Source organism: Oncorhynchus keta, chromosome 14, assembly GCF_023373465.1.
Source record: "Oncorhynchus keta strain PuntledgeMale-10-30-2019 chromosome 14, Oket_V2, whole genome shotgun sequence".
In the NCBI taxonomy this organism is placed as follows: Eukaryota; Metazoa; Chordata; class Actinopteri; order Salmoniformes; family Salmonidae; genus Oncorhynchus; species Oncorhynchus keta.
The window spans coordinates 56,827,175-56,848,190 of record NC_068434.1 but is presented as its reverse complement, the minus strand read 5'-3'; the positions used below and the strand labels follow the sequence as shown (position 1 = coordinate 56,848,190).

The 21,016-nt window shown below is 43.4% G+C and overlaps 1 protein-coding gene across 7 annotated transcripts in view; it reads left to right on the top strand.

Annotated features, from left to right (window-relative positions):
• LOC118393643 (neuron navigator 2-like) overlaps nucleotides 1-21,016 on the top strand; it is a 137,084-nt gene that overhangs the window by 74,000 nt on the left and 42,068 nt on the right. For all 7 annotated transcript variants that reach the window (XM_052461950.1, XM_052461945.1, XM_052461946.1 and 4 more), the window contains one exon: nucleotides 565-687. In XM_052461950.1, coding sequence (XP_052317910.1) covers nucleotides 565-687 — 123 coding nt within the window. The remainder of the gene's footprint in view (nucleotides 1-564; nucleotides 688-21,016) is intronic.

Here is a 21,016-nt window from a genome sequence, read left to right as displayed (position 1 = left end):
TCAGATGACAAAAATGTGACCAAGATTTGATTATACTTGAGTTAAAATGACTAAAACGAGACTGAAATCTGGAAAAAAAAGAGTGCCAAAATGCACCGGGGAAAACATCTAGGGACTGTAGGGGAAGTACTGGTCTAGCTTCACTGGTGTGTGTGTCTTTGTTCTTCTGTGCATGTGCACAGAGCCCCGGTGGTGTGGAGTTAGTGCCCGGTCCAGTCGGCCAGCAGCCATTTCATCCTGATTGAGGAGACGGGGTGCCTGGGACGGACAAACAAGATGGATGTCCTTTCCTCTCCTTGTTGATTTTATTTCGAGCAGGAAGGAACGTCCGTCTCGTTTGTCCAGCACAGAAAGGGATGGAGTTGTTGGCTTTCTCTGGGGTGTTAGACCAAGGGTTGGTCCAGGCTCTGTTTCCTTCTTCCCGGCTTGAAAGCTGACATGATCAATGTCAAAAGGGATGTGAAACTAATTGTTGTGTTATTTAAAAAATGTGTTTTTACGTGAGCTTAGACTTTGGAAACCTTGCGTTATCTAATGTTGACCCTTGCCCTTTTCTGTTCTCAGCTACATGACGGACGGCGGTCTGAGTCTGTACACGCGGCGACTCAACCGTCTACCTGACGGCATGGCGGCGGTACGAGAGACCATCCAACGCAACACCTCCACGGGCCAGGGAGACGCTGACAGGTAGGACACGACACACATGCAGGCACACACACACACACAGACCATTTCCCTGCATCATTGGGGGATGTCCTTACATTGGGTCAAGTTACAAAATGGTTGAATTTGTGTCCTTGTGACCTTGGAAATAGATAATAACAGGGAAGCAGTTTGACCTCTTTCTGAGAGAGAGAGAGAGAGAGAGAGAGAGAGAGAGAGAGAGATAATTGACAGCGGGAAATGGATGGCGGCATTACACTATTAAGATAGAGTGTGTGTGTGGGGGGGTGTGAGACCGAAAAGGGCTCCTGTATGAAGGAGTCGAACCCCATTGATGTTGTTTCTTTGTTGGGTTGGTAAAGCTAAGTAAGACTGCAGCTAATAACTCCTCTCAATCTGCAGGTGTGAGTGATTTCCTGTTCTTCCATCGTTTGACCTCTGTTTCACCTCCTTCTCTCACGCTAAGCCATCACCTCTTCTCCTCACCTCCCTCACCTCCTAACCCCCAGAGGTGACGGATGAAAGCGTCCAGTCTCTCTCCTCTTCTCACCATGCACTGGCCCATCTTGACCTTTCGACCTTGCCTCGCTACCACCCTGCTCATATCTTTCTCACCTCTGCCCTTCACCTTTCATGAAGGTCTAAGAGAAACCCCTGAAAGGTGTGTGTGTGTGAGAAAGCTTTTTCATATTGGTTGTTGATGTGTGAGAGAGAGAGAGAGAGAGAGAGAGAGAGAGAGAGAGAGAGAGAGAGAGAGAGAGAGAGAGAGAGAGAGAGAGAGAGAGAGACAGAGAGACAGAGAGACAGAGAGACAGAGAGACAGAGAGACAGAGACAGAGACAGAGACAGAGAGAGAGAGAGGCAGAGACAGAGACAGAGACAGAGACAGAGACAGAGACAGAGACAGAGACAGAGACAGAGACAGAGAGACACAGAGACACAGAGACACAGAGACACAGAGACACAGAGACACAGAGACACAGAGACACAGAGACACAGAGAGACAGAGAGACAGAGAGACAGAGACAGAGACAGAGACAGAGTCAACCACATTTGAAGACCTATAACCAGACCTATGGGTCACCTAGAACCCCAGCTATAGATTCATCATGAGGCAGGCGGGTGAGGAACAAACACCATTGTGACTACAACTCATATTTACTTTTATTTATTTCCCTTTTGTACTTTAACAATTTGCATATCGTTTGTAAGTCGCGTCTGCTAAATGACTTAAATGTAAATGTAAATGTTACAACACTGTAGTAAACACCGAAGTAAATCAACAACAGAAGAAAATACACCTTCTGGAGTTGCCCGAGTCCTGACATTACAGTTGTGTGTATTTATAGTATGACATAGAATCAGTAGTGTAAAACGGTGTAGTGTTTATTTTTTACTTTAATCTATCAGGGATGTTATTTTGTTAATAGTGCATTAATACTTGTGCCAGTAGTCTTTCTCTGTTGGTAGTCCCGACTGATCTTCAAAGAGTGTTCCACTCCTTTCTGGGGAAAAAATGCAGAGAGATGGAGGGTTGGGGGAAGGAAGGAGGGAGGGGGTAGGGGCTACATATGGAGAAGCCCCCCCCCTGAAGGAATGTCTGATAAATGTGGTTACTGGTTTTGGTTTGCATTAATTGGGAGAGATGGAAAGTGGTGGATAACTGCGTTAGCATAATATAGCAGGGCTGAAGTGGCTTCAGGGTATAGTGTGTGTGTGGCGGGGGGGGCAGGGTCTCAAATGAGATCAGTCTAATTTAATAGATGACTGGGGGGTTAATGGAGCTGATTTGGGCAGATGGGTAGTTGGATTTGACACCTGAGCATCTTACTATGCCTAGTGTGTGTGTGTTCGTGTCTGCATGTGGCAGCCTGCTTGTGTGTGTGGGTGTAGTTGCAGTGTAAGTTTCACGAGCCCTGACAGAGAGTCCGCATAAGCTCCTTAGTTGGCCGCGTTGTAACGGGCTGTGGTAGACCACTGGACTGGAGATCTATAAAACAGATCAGCTTTTAACGTCTTAATGATGCTGCTATGAATACCAGCGTCTTTGTCTGCCGTTAGGGCCCAGTCAGTGATAGGGTTGGGGGTTGGGGTGTCAAATATCACCATGGCAATGGGATAAAAGCCTTGTGACCTCTGGCTAAGGGGTCAAGAGCTTCAAAGTGTCATAGTGCACAGGGGGGGTGTTTGGAAAATTATCTTAAAGACAGGAGATTCTGACTCAAGAACTAGAGTATTTACTGCAGTGGACTCCAACCCTGGTTCTGGAGAGCTACAGATGTGCAGGCTTTTGTTTCAGCCCAGCACTAACACGAATGATTCAAACTCGTCGAGGCACTGATGAATGCTGTCGTTGACGACGTGAATCCGGTGTTTCATTGCTGAGTTGGAGCAAAAGCCGGTATGTTCTGTAGCTCGCCATGATTTTGTATTGTGATTCCTGATAAATCAACAACACCTCAAATCAGAAGGCGGCGAAGGGAGAGTCATTACAACTGCCACTGTTTTGACTCTCAAATGTATGCAAATAAGAGCCACTGTCGTCACCAAAGACTCCCTTTTAGTTACGGCACAACACGGACCCGTAGCGACAACAGACTGAGAGTGTCAGATCGGAGGAATGTGTTTGTGTCTTTCCGCTCTCATTTCATTTCGCGGCCAGAGAATGAGGAAGTAACGCGACTGTGACAATCCGTCCACTGATTTCAATTCCTTTTGTCCAACCAGACAAAGAGACACTCTTTTCTGCAGTGTGTATGTGTGTGACACTCTTTTCTGTGGTGTGTGTGTGTGTGTGTGTGTGTGTGTGTGTGTGTGTGTGTGTGTGTGTGTGTGTGTGTGTGTGTGTGTGTGTGTGTGTGTGTGTGTGTGTGTGTGTGTGTGTGTGTGTGTGTGTGTGTGTGTGTGTGTGTGTGTGTGTGTGTGTGTGTGTGTGTGCAGCCTAAGGAGTTACAGTTATTTACAGCACCCTCTCAACACCCCAGCCCCCTGAAGCCCACAGCAACCCCAATGCCCATTTCCGTACCTGTCTGGACTTGACTAGGCCTCTCGGGCAATTAAGAAGTAGGGAGGTTCTCTGGTAAAGGTTACACCTGGCAGTAAAGCGGATGGACAGAATCGCTTCCTCTCTCTCTCTCCCTCGTTCTCTCTTCCTCTCTTTTCGCTCTCCTTAGAGGAATCTTCGTTCCCCTTTTGCTCTCCCTCCTCTTTCCTCTGTCTCTCCCTCCTCTTTCCTCGGTCTCGCCCTCCTCTTTCCTCTGTCTCTCCCTCCTCTTTCCTCGGTCTCTCCTTCCTCTTTCCCCTGTCTCTCCCTCCTCTTTCCTCGGTCTCTCCCTCCTCTTTCCTCGGTCTCTCCCTCCTCTTTCCTCTGTCTCTCCCTCCTCTTTCCTCTGTCTCTCTTTCCTCTGTCTCTCTCCCCCTCTCTCTCTCTCTCTCTCTCTCTCTCTCTCTCTCTCTCTCTCTCTCTCTCTCTCTCTCTCTCTCTCTCTCTCTCTCTCTCTCTCTCTCTCTCTCTCTCTCTCTCTCTCTCTCTCTCTCTCTCTCGTGTGTGGTGTCTGTTTCCCTCCTCTTTCCTCTGTCTCTCCCTCCTCTTTCCTCTGTCTCTCTTTCTTCTGTCTCTCTTTCCTCTGTCTCTCTCTCCTCTTTCCTCTGTTTCTCTCTCCTCTTTCCTCTGTCTCTCCCTCCTCCTTCCTCGGTCTCTCTTTCCTCTGTCTCTCCATCCTCTTTCCTCTGTCTCTCCATCCTCTTTCCTCTGTCTCTCCCTCCTCTTTCCTCGGTCTCTCCCTCCTCAACCTCTGTCTCTCCCTCCTCTTTCCTCGGTCTTTCCCCCTCCTCTTTCCTCTGTCTCTCCCTCCTCTTTACTCGGTCTCTCCCTCCTCTTTCCTCTGTCTCTCCATCCTCTTTCCTCTGTCTCTCCCTCCTCTTTCCTCTGTCTCTCCATCCTCTTTCCTCTGTCTCTCCCTCCTCTTTCCTCTGTCTCTCCCTCCTCTTTCCTTGGTCTCTCCCTCCTCTTTCCTCGGTCTTTCCCCCTCCTCTTTCCTCTGTCTCTCCCTCCTCTTTCCTCTGTCTCTCCCTCCTCTTTCCTCGGTCTCTCCCTCCTCTTTCCTCTGTCTCTCCATCCTCTTTCCTCTGTCTCTCCCTCCTCTTTCCTTGGTCTCTCCCTCCTCTTTCCTCTGTCTCTCCCTCCTCTTTCCTTGGTCTCTCCCTCCTCTTTCCTCGGTCTTTCCCCCTCCTCTTTCCTCTGTCTCTCCCTCCTCTTTCCTCTGTCTCTCCCTCCTCTTTCCTCAGTCTCTCCCTCCTCTTTCCTCTGTCTCTCCCTCCTCTTTCCTCTGTCTCTCTTTCCTCTGTCTCTCCCTCCTCCTCCCCCCCCTCTCTCTCTCTCTCTCTCTCTCTCTCTCTCTCTCTCTCTCTCTCTCGTGTGTGGTGTCTGTTTCCCTCCTCTTTCCTCTGTCTCTCCCTCCTCCCTCCTCTTTCCTCAGTCTCTCCTTCCTCTTCCTCTGTCTCTCCCTCCTCTTTCCTCAGTCTCTCCCTCCTCTTTCCTCTGTCTCTCCCTCCTCTTTCCTCTGTCTCTCTTTCCTCTGTCTCTCCCTCCCCCCCCCCTCTCTCTTTTCTCTCTCTCTCTCTCTCTCTCTCTCTCTCTCTCTCTCTCTCTCTCTCTCTCTCTCTCTCTCTCTCTCGTGTGTGGTGTCTGTTTCCCTCCTCTTTCCTCGGTCTCTCCCTCCTCTTTCCTCTGTCTCTCCCTCCTCTCTCTCTCTCTCTCTCTCTCCCTCCTCTTTCCTCGGTCTCTCCCTCCTCTTTCCTCTGTATCTCCCCCCCTCTCTCTCTCTCTCTCTCTCTCTCTCTCTCTCTCTCTCTCTCTCTCTCTCTCTCGTGTGTGGTGTCTGTTTCCCTCCTCTTTCCTCAGTCTCTCCTTCCTCTTCCTCTGTCTCTCCCTCCTCTTTCCTCAGTCTCTCCTTCCTCTTCCTCTGTCTCTCCCTCCTCTTTCCTCAGTCTCTCCCTCCCCCCCTCTCTCTCTCTCTCTCTCTCTCTCTCTCTCTCTCTCTCTCTCTCGTGTGTGGTGTCTGTTTCCCTCCTCTTTCCTCTGTCTCTCCCTCCTCTTTCCTCTGTCTCTCTTTCCTCTGTCTCTCCCGCCTCTTCCCCCCTCTCTCTCTCTTTCTCTCTCTCTCTCTCTCTCTCTCTCTCTCTCTCTCTCTCTCTCTCTCTCTCTCTCTCTCTCTCTCTCTCGTGTGTGGTGTCTGTTTCCCTCCTCTTTCCTCTGTCTCTCCCTCCTCTTTCCTCTGTCTCTCTTTCCTCTGTCTCTCTCTCCTCTTTCCTCTGTCTCTCCCTCCTCTTTCCTCTGTCTCTCCCTCCTCTTTCCTCTGTCTCTCCCTCCTCTTTCCTCTGTCTCTCTTTCCTCTGTCTCTCCCTCCTCTTTTTCGCTCTCTCTCTCTCTCTCCCTCTTCTTTCCTCTCTCTCTCTTGTGGTGTCTGTTTCGCTCTCTCCAGCGAAGAGGATGCTGTGTTTTTTTGCTCCGGGCTCTAAACATGTACAATCTTTTCTCCTTTCTCTACCTCTCTCCTCTTCTTCATTTCATGAACCACCGATCAGGTTTCTCTGATAACCAGGGAGGCCTTTTTGCGTGCTAATACACTGCGCCCGCGCGTGTGTTAAACCCAGTGCCCCCAAATAACATTTCTCTGTGTCTCGTGCTTAGACTGTTCACGTTACGTCGCAAACTAGGATCAGATCCGATATCAAACCTCCAAAGTATTCCGGGGGTGTTAATTTTGAGAGTCTCATGATTCCGGCAGCACGTGGGCTCTGGTCTGGAATACCAGGAGTGTTTGGATAGTGAGGCAAGAGGAGAAGATGGGTTTGTTACTGGCCTAATTTCTATCCTAATGCTATCCTAATGCTATCCCAATGCTATCATCGGTGTGTCTTTGTGTCTGGGTGTGGGTGTTATCCGTGGTATTAGCACCTGATGGCGCTGCTACTGACAGTTTTCTACATTCTGTGTTTATCTATGGTTGGAGTAGTGAATATCGGACACGGCAAAGTTTGTAGTCAGTGTTTTCTGAAGCACTTACTTTGGTTTGATTAGTTTGATTGGTTTGATTAGCTTGATTAGTTAGATTGTTTTAATTAGCTTGATTGGTTTGATTGGTTTGATTAGTTTGATTGATTGGTTTGATTTATTGATTGGTTTGATTGATTGATTGGTTGGTTTGATTGATTGGTTTGATTGGTTAGTTTGGTTTGACTAGCTTGATTGGTTTGATTGTTTGATTGGTTTGATTAGTTTAATTGTTTGATTAGTTTGATTGGTTTGATTGATTTGATTGATTTGATTAGTTTAATTGTTTGATTGGTTTGATTAGTTCAATTGTTTGATTAGTTTGATTGGTTTGATTGGTTTGATTAGTTTAATTGGTTTAATGGTTTGATTGGTTTAATGGTTTGATTGGTTTGATTAGTTTGATTGGTTTAATGGTTTGATTGGTTTAATGGTTTGATTGGTTTGATTAGTTTAATTGGTTTAATGGTTTGATTGGTTTAATGGTTTGATTGGTTTGATTAGTTTAATTGGTTTAATGGTTTGATTGGTTTAATGGTTTGATTGGTTTGATTAGTTTAATTGGTTTAATGGTTTGATTGGTTTGATGCTTTGATTGGTTTGATTAGTTTGATTGGTTTAATGGTTTGATTGGTTTGACTGGTTTGATTAGTTTGATTAGTTTGACTGGTTTGATTGGTTTGATTTCTTGGATTAGTTAGACTGGTTTGATTAGTTTGATTGGTTTGACTGGTTTGATTAGTTTGATTTGTTTGATTAGTTTGACTGGTTTGATTCGTTTGATTGGTTTAATATATAATAATATATGCCATTTACCATTTATGCCATTTAACACTTTTATCCAAAGCGACTTACAGTCATTTGATTAGTTTGACTGGATTGATTTGTTTGATTAGTTTGACTGGTTTGATTGGTTTGATTAGTTTGACTGGTTTGATTGGTTTGACTGGTTTGATTGGTTTGTGGTTTGATTGGTTTGATTAGTTTGACTGGTTTGATTGGTTTGACTGGTTTGATTGGTTTGACTGGTTTGATTAGTTTGATTGGTTTGACTGGTTTGATTGGTTTGATTAGCTTGACTGGTTTGATTGGTTTGACTGGTTTGATTGGTTTGATTAGTTTGTGGTTTGATTGGTTTGATTAGTTTGACTGGTTTGATTGGTTTGACTGGTTTGATTGGTTTGATTAGTTTAATTGGTTTAATGGTTTGATTGGTTTAATGGTTTGATTGGTTTGATTAGTTTAATTGGTTTAATGGTTTGATTGGTTTGATGCTTTGATTGGTTTGATTAGTTTGATTGGTTTAATGGTTTGATTGGTTTGACTGGTTTGATTAGTTTGATTAGTTTGACTGGTTTGATTGGTTTGATTAGTTTAATTGGTTTAATGGTTTGATTGGTTTAATGGTTTGATTGGTTTGATTAGTTTAATTGGTTTAATGGTTTGATTGGTTTAATGGTTTGATTGGTTTGATTAGTTTAATTGGTTTAATGGTTTGATTGGTTTAATGGTTTGATTGGTTTGATTAGTTTAATTGGTTTAATGGTTTGATTGGTTTAATGGTTTGATTGGTTTGATTAGTTTAATTGGTTTAATGGTTTGATTGGTTTGATGCTTTGATTGGTTTGATTAGTTTGATTGGTTTAATGGTTTGATTGGTTTGACTGGTTTGATTAGTTTGATTAGTTTGACTGGTTTGATTGGTTTGATTTCTTGGATTAGTTAGACTGGTTTGATTAGTTTGATTGGTTTGACTGGTTTGATTAGTTTGATTTGTTTGATTAGTTTGACTGGTTTGATTCGTTTGATTGGTTTAATATATAATAATATATGCCATTTAGCAGACGCTTTTATCCAAAGCGACTTACAGTCATTTGATTAGTTTGACTGGATTGATTTGTTTGATTAGTTTGACTGGTTTGATTGGTTTGATTAGTTTGACTGGTTTGATTGGTTTGACTGGTTTGATTGGTTTGTGGTTTGATTGGTTTGATTAGTTTGACTGGTTTGATTGGTTTGACTGGTTTGATTGGTTTGACTGGTTTGATTAGTTTGATTGGTTTGACTGGTTTGATTGGTTTGATTAGCTTGACTGGTTTGATTGGTTTGACTGGTTTGATTGGTTTGATTAGTTTGTGGTTTGATTGGTTTGATTAGTTTGACTGGTTTGATTGGTTTGACTGGTTTGATTGGTTTGATTAGTTTAATTGGTTTAATGGTTTGATTGGTTTAATGGTTTGATTGGTTTGATTAGTTTAATTGGTTTAATGGTTTGATTGGTTTGATGCTTTGATTGGTTTGATTAGTTTGATTGGTTTAATGGTTTGATTGGTTTGACTGGTTTGATTAGTTTGATTAGTTTGACTGGTTTGATTGGTTTGATTTCTTGGATTAGTTAGACTGGTTTGATTAGTTTGATTGGTTTGACTGGTTTGATTAGTTTGATTTGTTTGATTAGTTTGACTGGTTTGATTCGTTTGATTGGTTTAATATATAATAATATATAATAATATATGCCATTTACCATTTATGCCATTTAACACTTTTATCCAAAGCGACTTACAGTCATTTGATTCGTTTGACTGGATTGATTTGTTTGATTAGTTTGACTGGTTTGATTGTTTTGATTAGTTTGACTGGTTTGATTGGTTTGACTGGTTTGATTAGTTTGTGGTTTGATTGGTTTGATTAGTTTGACTGGTTTGATTGGTTTGACTGGTTTGATTGGTTTGACTGGTTTGATTAGTTTGATTGGTTTGACTGGTTTGATTGGTTTGATTAGCTTGACTGGTTTGATTGGTTTGACTGGTTTGATTGGTTTGATTAGTTTGTGGTTTGATTGGTTTGATTAGTTTGACTGGTTTGATTGGTTTGACTGGTTTGATTGGTTTGACTGGTTTGATTAGTTTGACTGGTTTGACTGGTTTGATTGGTTTGATTGGTTTGATTAGTTTAATTGGTTTAATGGTTTGATTGGTTTGATGCTTTGATTGGTTTGATTAGTTTGATTGGTTTAATGGTTTGATTGGTTTGACTGGTTTGATTAGTTTGATTAGTTTGACTGGTTTGATTGGTTTGATTAGTTTAATTGGTTTAATGGTTTGATTGGTTTATTGGTTTGATTAGTTTAATTGGTTTAATGGTTTGATTGGTTTAATGGTTTGATTGGTTTGATTAGTTTAATTGGTTTAATGGTTTGATTGGTTTAATGGTTTGATTGGTTTGATTAGTTTAATTGGTTTAATGGTTTGATTGGTTTAATGGTTTGATTGGTTTGATTAGTTTAATTGGTTTAATGGTTTGATTGGTTTGATGCTTTGATTGGTTTGATTAGTTTGATTGGTTTAATGGTTTGATTGGTTTGACTGGTTTGATTAGTTTGATTAGTTTGACTGGTTTGATTGGTTTGATTTCTTGGATTAGTTAGACTGGTTTGATTAGTTTGATTGGTTTGACTGGTTTGATTAGTTTGATTTGTTTGATTAGTTTGACTGGTTTGATTCGTTTGATTGGTTTAATATATAATAATATATGCCATTTAGCAGACGCTTTTATCCAAAGCGACTTACAGTCATTTGATTAGTTTGACTGGATTGATTTGTTTGATTAGTTTGACTGGTTTGATTGGTTTGATTAGTTTGACTGGTTTGATTGGTTTGACTGGTTTGATTGGTTTGTGGTTTGATTGGTTTGATTAGTTTGACTGGTTTGATTGGTTTGACTGGTTTGATTGGTTTGACTGGTTTGATTAGTTTGATTGGTTTGACTGGTTTGATTGGTTTGATTAGTTTGACTGGTTTGATTGGTTTGACTGGTTTGATTGGTTTGATTAGTTTGATTGGTTTGATTAGTTTGACTGGTTTGATTGGTTTGACTGGTTTGATTGGTTTGATTAGTTTAATTGGTTTAATGGTTTGATTGGTTTAATGGTTTGATTGGTTTGATTAGTTTAATTGGTTTAATGGTTTGATTGGTTTGATGCTTTGATTGGTTTGATTAGTTTGATTGGTTTAATGGTTTGATTGGTTTGACTGGTTTGATTAGTTTGATTAGTTTGACTGGTTTGATTGGTTTGATTTCTTGGATTAGTTAGACTGGTTTGATTAGTTTGATTGGTTTGACTGGTTTGATTAGTTTGATTTGTTTGATTAGTTTGACTGGTTTGATTCGTTTGATTGGTTTAATATATAATAATATATAATAATATATGCCATTTACCATTTATGCCATTTAACACTTTTATCCAAAGCGACTTACAGTCATTTGATTCGTTTGACTGGATTGATTTGTTTGATTAGTTTGACTGGTTTGATTGGTTTGATTAGTTTGACTGGTTTGATTGGTTTGACTGGTTTGATTGGTTTGTGGTTTGATTGGTTTGATTAGTTTGACTGGTTTGATTAGTTTGACTGGTTTGATTGGTTTGACTGGTTTGATTGGTTTGATTAGTTTGATTGGTTTGATTAGTTTGACTGGTTTGATTGGTTTGACTGGTTTGATTGGTTTGATTAGTTTGATTGGTTTGATTAGTTTGACTGGTTTGATTGGTTTGACTGGTTTGATTGGTTTGACTGGTTTGATTAGTTTGACTGGTTTGACTGGTTTGATTGGTTTGATTAGTTTGTGGTTTGATTGGTTTGAGTAGTTTGACTGGTTTGATTGGTTTGATTAGTTTGTGGTTTGATTGGTTTGATTAGTTTGACTGGTTTGATTGGTTTGATTAGTTTGATTGGTTTGACTGGTTTGATTAGTTTGACTGGTTTGATAAGTTTGACTGGTTTGATTGGTTTGACTGGTTTGATTGGTTTGAGTAGTTTGACTGGTTTGATTGGTTTGAGTAGTTTGACTTGTTTGATTCGTTTGACTGGTTTGATTCGTTTGACTGGTTTGGTTCGTTTGTCTGGTTTGATTGGTTTGATTGGTTTGACTGGTTTGATTGGTTTGATTAGTTTGACTGGTTTGACTGGTTTGATTAGTTTGATTGGTTTGACTGGTTTGATTAGTTTGATTCGTTTGTGGTTTGATTGGTTTTATTAGTTTGACTGGTTTGATTGGTTTGACTGGTTTGATTGGTTTGATTAGTTTGACTGGTTTGATTGGTTTGACTGGTTTGATTGGTTTGACTGGTTTGATTGGTTTGATTAGTTTGTGGTTTGATTGGTTTGATTAGTTTGACTGGTTTGATTGGTTTGACTGGTTTGATTGGTTTGACTGGTTTGATTAGTTTGACTGGTTTGATTGGTTTGATTAGTTTGTGGTTTGATTGGTTTGAGTAGTTTGACTGGTTTGATTGGTTTGATTAGTTTGATTGGTTTGACTGGTTTGATTGGTTTGATTAGTTTGACTGGTTTGATAAGTTTGACTGGTTTGATTGGTTTGACTGGTTTGATTGGTTTGAGTAGTTTGACTGGTTTGATTGGTTTGATTAGTTTGATTGGTTTGATTAGTTTGATTAGTTTGACTGGTTTGATAAGTTTGATTCGTTTGACTGGTTTGATTCGTTTGACTGGTTTGGTTCGTTTGTCTGGTTTGATTGGTTTGATTGGTTTGACTGGTTTGATTGGTTTGATTAGTTTGACTGGTTTGACTGGTTTGATTGGTTTGATTTGTTTGATTGGTTTGACTGGTTTGATTGGTTTGATTGGTTTGATTGGTTTGACTGGTTTGATTGGTTTGACTGGTTTGACTGGATTGATTTGTTTGACTGGTTTGACTGGTTTGATTAGTTTGACTGGTTTGATTGGTTTGATTGGTTTGACTGGTTTGATTAGTTTGACTGGTTTGACTGGTTTGATTTGTTTGACTGGTTTGACTGGTTTGATTAGTTTGACTGGTTTGACTGGATTGATTAGTTTGACTGGTTTGACTGGTTTGATTAGTTTGATTGGTTTGACTGGTTTGATTAGTTTGATTGGTTTGACTGGTTTGATTGGTTTTATTTGTTTGATTCGTTTGACTGGATTGATTGGTTTGACTGGTTTGATTAGTTTGACTGGTTTGACTGGATTGATTTGTTTGACTGGTTTGACTGGTTTGATTAGTTTGACTGGTTTGATTAGTTTGAATGGTTTGACTGGATTGATATGTTTGACTGGTTTGACTGGTTTGATTAGTTTGACTGGTTTGACTGGATTGATTGGTTTGACTGGTTTGATTAGTTTGACTGGTTTGATTAGTTTGACTGGTTTGACTGGATTGATTTGTTTGACTGGTTTGATTAGTTTGTGGTTTGATTGGTTTCATAAGTTTGATTCGTTTGACTGGTTTGATTAGTTTGTGGTTTGATTGGTTTCATAAGTTTGATTCGTTTGACTGGTTTGATTAGTTTGTCTGGTTTGATTCGTTTGTCAGTTTTGATTGGTTTGATTGGTTTGATTAGTTTGACTGGTTTGATTGGTTTGATTAGTTTGACTGGTTTGATTGGTTTGACTGGTTTGATTGGTTTGACTGGTTTGATTGGTTTGATTAGTTTGACTGGTTTGATTGGTTTGACTGGTTTGATTGGTTTGATTGGTTTGACTGGTTTGATTGGTTTGATTGGTTTGATTAGTTTGACTGGTTTGATAAGTTTGATTGGTTTGATTGGTTTGACTGGTTTGATTGGTGTGATTAGTTTGACTGGTTTGATTGGTTTGATTAGTTTGACTGGTTTGATTGTTTCGACTGGTTTGATTAGTTTGTGGTTTGATTTGTTTGATTAGTTTGACTGGTTTGATTGGTTTGACTGGTTTGATTGGTTTGACTGGTTTGATTGGTTTGACTGGTTTGATTGGTTTGATTAGTTTGACTGGTTTGATTGGTTTGACTGGTTTGATTGGTTTGACTGGTTTGATTGGTTTGATTAGTTTGACTGGTTTGATTGGTTTGATTAGTTTGACTGGTTTGATTGGTTTGACTGGTTTGATTAGTTTGACTGGTTTGATTAGTTTGACTGGTTTGATTAGTTTGACTGGTTTGATTAGTTTGACTGGTTTGACTGGATTGATTGGTTTGACTGGTTTGATTAGTTTGACTGGTTTGATTAGTTTGACTGGTTTGATTAGTTTGACTGGTTTGACTGGTTTGATTAGTTTGACTGGTTTGATTAGTTTGACTGGTTTGATTGGTTTGACTGGTTTGATTAGTTTGACTGGTTTGATTAGTTTGACTGGTTTGATTAGTTTGACTGGTTTGATTAGTTTGACTGGTTTGACTGGATTGATTGGTTTGACTGGTTTGATTCATTTGACTGGTTTGACTGGTTTGATTAGTTTGACTGGTTTGACTGGTTTGATTAGTTTGACTGGTTTGACTGGTTTGATTAGTTTGACTGGTTTGATTCGTTTGTGGTTTGATTGGTTTCATAAGTTTGATTCGTTTGACTGGTTTGATTCGTTTGTCTGGTTTGATTCGTTTGTCTGTTTTGATTGGTTTGATTGGTTTGATTAGTTTGTCTGATTTGATTCATTTGACTGGTTTGATTAGTTTGATTGGTTTGATTAGTTTGATTGGTTTGATTAGTTTGATTGGTTTGATTAGTTTGATTGGTTTGATTAGTTTGACTGGTTTGATTGGTTTGATTAGTTTGACTGGTTTGATTGGTTTGATTAGTTTGTCTGGTTTGATTCGTTTGATTGGTTTGATTAGTTTGATTGGTTTGATTAGTTTGATTAGTTTGATTGGTTTGATTAGTTTGATTAGTTTGATTGGTTTGATTAGTTTGATTCGTTTGATTGGTTTGATTAGTTTGACTGGTTTGATTAGCTGATGAATGGATAAAGGATCACTCACACATTTTGTCTGCTTCAAGGCTTCTCTCTGGCTCTCTCTTCCGCCGTCTCTCTCTCTCTCTCACACACACACACACACACACACACACACACACACACACACACACACACACACACACACACACACACACACACACACACACACACACACACACACACACACGTCTTGATTTATACATGTAACGCAAAATGCTATAAATCCCCTTTTGCCATGTTTTATGAACAGCACGTTCCTGTTTCCCCTGTGACGTGTCTTTGTCATCACATATAACGCTGCTCTGAAACGCTCGCGGCATACTAGAGCAGTCTCAACATCATAGTACACACACACACACACACACACACACACACACACACACACACACACACACACACACACACACACACACACACACACACACACACACACAGACGCATGCATTCATACACACACACACCAGAGCAGTCTCAACCCAGCGGTCGATAAGATGACAGGAGTCTAAACTCCACACAGTGTGTGATATCTGGAGCTTCACTTTGAACATTGAGCTTTCAGCTGAACTATTTGCCCAAGTCACTGATTCCCACCCCCCCCTCCCCCCAAACACACACGCACGTACCCCAGCTGCGGAAGTGCCCCTGAACTCCTGAGCACACACACCCTGGCCTTCTCCGGTGTGTGGGAGGGTATGGGATTAGACCAGGTCATAGGTCATAATTCAGATAGAGAGAGACTCCTTAGGAGAGTGTACTGATGTAGTTGTAGCCATGGATACTGGTGCATCTATGGACCCCCTCTTCCCCCTGGGCTTTCCCTCTGTCAGAAAGAGAGAGAGAGGATACAACTGGGACAAAGAGGGAGAAATATAGCGAAGGGGGTGTGTGTGTGTGTGTGTGTGTGTGTGTGTGTGTGTGTGTGTGTGTGTGTGTGTGTGTGTGTGTGTGTGTGTGTGTGTGTGTGTGTGTGTGTGTGTGTGTGTGTGTGTGTGTGTGTGTGTGTGTGTGTGTGTGTGAGCGAGATAGAGACTCCTAGGAGAGTGTACTGATGTAGTTGTAGCCATGGATACTGGTGCATCCATGGACCCCTTCTTCCCCCTGGGTTTTCCGTCTGTCACCAGCACACCTGCCTCGCCCCTGGACACACACACACATAGAGGGTGTGGTTCTTACACACAGGGAGAGCGAGGACGTTTTCAGTTATCTCCTTCGCTCTCTCTCTCTCTCTCTCTCACACACACACTCTGATGTAATGGTCTATGCCTTTGTCTCCGGCTGGCTGACTGTTATTGGATTAGTGCTCAGGGAAGTGGTGTTGAGCCTTGCTGTGCCACAGAGAGTGGCAGGGATCTCAGCCCTGGGACATACTGACTGCCTGCCATCAGGCCACTGCATCACAGTGGCTGTCTTCTATTCGGGAGTGTGATCAGAAGAGTGTGGAGAGAGAGAGTGTGGAGAGAGAGAGAGTGTGGAGAGAGAGAGAGTGTGGAGAGAGAGAGAGAGTGTGGAGAGAGAGAGAGAGTGTGGAGAGAGAGAGAGAGTGTGGAGAGAGAGAGAGAGAGTGAGAGAGAGAGAGAGAGTGTGGAGAGAGAGAGAGAGAGAGAGAGAGAGAGAGAGAGAGAGAGAGAGAGAGAGAGTGTGGAGAGAGAGAGTGTAGAGAGAGAGAGAGAGAGAATCAAACTTCCATCCACTGTGGTGTGGATATTGGTTCTTAGTAACAGACCGTGTTGGACAACCCGCACTGATTGGTTTGGGATTCTGCTGTGAGGGGTTGCTGAGCCCCTCCTGCCACCTCGGCCTGCGTAACGTGGTAAAGGGTAAGTGATACCCCCTCTCCCTCACAGGGGATTTGATAGACATTTTGTTGTGCGGAGTGGTGGGACCCAAGATAACAGGATTAATGTTATTCTCCACACTTAGTACAAACAAACACACACGTACAGACACGTACACACACAGACACCTTGTGTCCCCTTTAGCCAGAGAAATGAGATGAGGTACTTCACAGTGTGTTTATGGTCTGGTGTGTGTGTGTGTCTTCTGTCAATGTGAAATTCCACACTTGTCAATGTGAAATTCCACACTATGTCTGCCTCCCACTGGGTCCTTTCGATCAGTGTGTGTGCGGTTTGTGATTGTGTATGTGTGTGCGGTTTGTGATTGTGTATGTGTGTGCGGTTTGTGATTGTGTATGTGTGTGCGGTTTGTGATTGTGTATGTGTGTGCGGTTTGGGATTTTGTATGTGTGTGCGGTTTGTGTGCGTGTATGTGTGTGCGGTTTGTGTGCGTGTATGTGTGTGCGTGTATGTGTGTGCGGTTTGTGATTGTGTATGTGTGTGCGGTTTGTGTGCGTGTATGTGTGTGCGTGTATGTGTGTGCGGTGTGTAATTGTGTATGTGTGTGTGGTTTGTGTGCGTGTCTGCGTGCGGCGGTGTGTCTCCCACATCTGTATTGGGCGTATTCCTTCTATGGATCAGGGTAAGTCGGTTGACTCATAGCAGAGAGAGCGAGAGAAAGGGGTGTTTGTGTGAGAATGTAACACGCGTTTCGTGTCATTTTTAGGTCATGTTTGTGTCACACGTAAAATGTGTTTACTCAAGCTCGAAAGATGAGAAATGAGGCTAGGGTGAGTAAGAGAAAGGGAGAACCAAAGAGAGACTAGAGGAATCGGTGCATTCCTGACCCTGCAGTCCAGTCGTCGTGTCGCTTCTCTGCGCTGCGGGATCAGCTGTGTCATTTAGCTACCACACAACTCCTGCCGGAATGTCCACAAGGAGAAGGAATGCACCGAGTCCTGTCCCGTCCCTCCACCGCTCCTTTACCCTCTCTCTTGCCCCGTGCCTCCCCATTCTCTACCTCTCCCTCCCTCCCTCCCTCCCTCCCTCCCTTCCCCCCTCCCTCCCCCTCCCTCCCTCCCTCACTCACTCCCCCACGCCCATTCATTTCACTTCCTCACCACCCCCTCACCCTGTATCTCTCTCCCATTTCTCCCTCACTCCCTCCCCTATTCTCACACCCAATCCCCAGGGTCCTGTTCAAACGGCCCTTCCCCTTTCCCACCTTACCCCCCCATCTCCCTCACTCCTCCCTGTGTAGAGAGGGGCCAGAGGGGGTGTTTACAGAGGGACAGCCCAAAAAAGTGGTTGTGTGTACAGTCAGCTCAGTCAGTACACACACACACCCCAGGCCCAAACACATACTTTAGATACAACACACACACACACACACACACACACACACACACACACACACACACACACACACACACACACACACACACACACACACACACACTGGTTTGTGTTCCTACTGGCTGTCTACACTAAAGGATAGGTTTGGAGGAGGTTTGGGGTCAGGGTTAGTTTGGAGATTTTGTCTCGAGGCGGTAACGGTGCAGCCAAGCTAGAGTTCTCATGATGGGGCACTTCTAAAAACACATCTGGTTTGTTTCTGCCCGTGGCTGATGTCTCGGCTGTCGGGGTATACGACAGACTGAAACGTCCTCTCAAGACTCTTTTTCTAATCCTTGACTTTGTTCCCCATAAAACAAACTGTCCGCCTTTGAATGCATTAGCAGTGCGACGGATTAATGGGGTTTATAGTACGCGCGCCCGTCCAGGTACGCTTGTCTCTTGAGTGTGTAAGCCTCACCTGTCTCCTTCCCCCATGATGTCATCTGTGGCCACTCACCCGTCGGGGATATATATTAGAGTGAGCTCATGTCTAGCGTGTAACCCCGTGTCCCATCCACTCACGCGGTCTCCAACAGCAGTCTACAGGGCGAGTCATCTGATCCTACAACAGTCTGAGTAACAGTAGCTCCCCCCTTAAACAGAGGAACTTCCTCGTTGTCCAGAGGTTATTGTCTATGTCTGAGCGTGTATGTGTGCGGCGTGCATCATTTTTAGGATTTATGTTGTTGGACTTTTACTGAGCCGGGTAACAATATGGGCAGAACTAAAAAAAACACACTTCCCCAGAGACACATATATAATAAGAAAAAGTCAACAAACAGAGAACGACTTAAACAGAAGGTTTTCTCGGGACGCTGTCGGACACTCCCGTGGGTCCAGCCCAAACGGCAGCATTTTCTCATTGGTCAGCGGTCCCGGTTGAAAAAACAGCAGGGTTTATGACCCCTGGCCTGTGTGTGAAAACAGAGTGCTATCTTAAGGGACACAGTGGAGAAACTAAGGCGGTAGCCCAGGAATGTGTTGATTTGGGTCAGTTCAGCGAGTCAGTTCTCTCACCTACTGTCCCTCTCTCCCCTGCTGTCTCTCTCTCTGTCTCTTTCTCTCTCTCACCTTCTGTCTACAGATTTTCATATCCTCATACTGTTCTTCTGCCATCCCGGGATTTACGGTATTACCGGCATAGCACACAAGGGGGCGCTAAAAAGCCAGTGGGCCTCTATTACCAAAATCCTACCAAAATTAGGCAAAGTAATAGCGACATCACACGTAAGATATTTAGTAGTGAATTGCGTACAAGTGTAACCTCCATCACCTCGTGTGCGCTGCACGACAGAGCCGCCAGAACACTATGGACTCACCAGCACCCGCTTTCTCTTGTTGTGCTAACGAGCTAAAATGAACATAAACTAATTGCAAATCCAGCTCATAGAAGTTATACAAGCAGAGTTAGTAGCTACCAACTGGCATTTTCGGTGAGTGTGGACATTTACAAGCGAAAGTGAACGAGAGAAATTGTGCAAATAAACAAGGTTGTGACGCAGGCTTTTCTGATAGGAGGAGCAGCATGTGTACAGAGAGCAGAGGAGAGAAGGACGTAGGAGGAGGAATATAACGCTAGCAGGAAGCGCACGGGAAAGAATGGCCGCTGTGCAGATAACTCGGATAGCAGAGCTCTTTGACTCCTGAAACGCGGCAGAAAGCCGCTGTAAGATATTCAGTAGTGAATTGAGCACAAGTGTAACCTCCACCACCTCGTGTGCGCTGCACGACAGAGACTTGCCGTCAGAACGCTATGGACTCACCAGCGCCCGCTGTCTCTTGTTGTGCTCTTAACAGCGGACGTGTGACTGGCTCAACTGTTCTGGGGGGAACTACGGTGAGCTTCATAATGCCAAACAATGTGACAGGTGAAAAGAAGAACGCAATCTGCTTTATCTCCTAGCATATTACACAAGTTGATCTGCAGGTATTAACTTAAAAAGTAGGTAGAAATAGTCACATTTATTGAAAATAAATAACTTGACGGTATTGATCTCAGGGCTTTTTTTCAAATACCCCGGTATATGGTATATACCGCCCAAACATACATTGTCTTTCCATCTCTCTCCCCTCTACTGTCTCCTTCCATCTCTCTCCCCTCTACTGTCTCCTTCCATCTCTCTCTCCCCTACTCTCTCCCCTCTCTCTAACCCCCATTATCGCTCTCTCCCATCTCTCTCCCCTACTGTCTCTCTTCATCTCTTACCCCTCTACTGTCTCCTTCCATCTCTCTCCCATACTCTCTCCCATCTCTCTCCCCTACTATCTCTCTCTATCTCTCTCCCCTCTTGTCTCCTTCCATCTCTCTCCCCTACTCTCTCCCATCTCTCTCCCCTCTACAGTCTCCTTCCATCTCTCTCTCCCCTGCTTTCTCCCGTCTCTCTCTCCCCTACTGTCTCTCCATCTCTCTCCCCTCTACTGTCTCCTTCCATCTCTCTCTCTCCCCTGCATTCTCCCATCACTCTCTCCCCTACTGTCTCCTTTCATCTCTCTCTCCCCTACTGTCTCTCTCCATCTCTCTCCCCTCTACTGTCTCCTTCCATCTCTCTCTCTCCCCTGCATTCTCCCGTCACTCTCTCCCCTACTGTCTCCTTCCATCTCTCTCTCCCCTACTGTCTCCTTTCATCTCTCTCTCCCCTACTGTCTCCTTCCATCTCTCTCCCCTACTGTCTCCTTCCATCTCTCTCTCCCCTACTGTCTCCTTCCATCTCTCTCTCTCCTACTGTCTCCTTCCATCTCTCTCTCCCCTACTGTCTCCTTCCATCTCTCTCTCCCCTACTGTCTCCTTCCATCTCTCTCTCCCCTACTGTCTCCTTCCATCTCTCTCCCCCTACTGTCTCCTTCCATCTCTCTCTCCCCTACTGTCTCCTTCCATCTCTCTCTCCCCTACTGTCTCCTTCCATCTCTCTTTCCCCTACTGTCTCCTTCCATCTCTCTCTCCCCTACTGTCTCCTTCCATCTCTCTCTCCCCTACTGTCTCCTTCCATCTCTCTCTCCCCTACTGTCTCCTTCCATCTCTCTCTCCCCTACTGTCTCCTTCAATCTCTCTCTCCCCTACTGTCTCCTTCCATCTCTCTCTCCCCTACTGTCTCCTTCCATCTCTCTCTCCCCTACTGTCTCTCCATTTCTCTCTCCTCTGTCTCCTACTCTCCTCCTGTTACTTAGCCTTTTCTAAACTTTCTAAGCGTATTTGCTGCGGGGACTTGTGGATGTCAGTGTCAGTGTCTCAGTCTCCTAGGACTCGCTCCCGTTTTTCATCATCACGATAATGCCCGGTACTTACAAAGGCAGTGTTTTTTTCCCCCCAGCAGATACTTTTA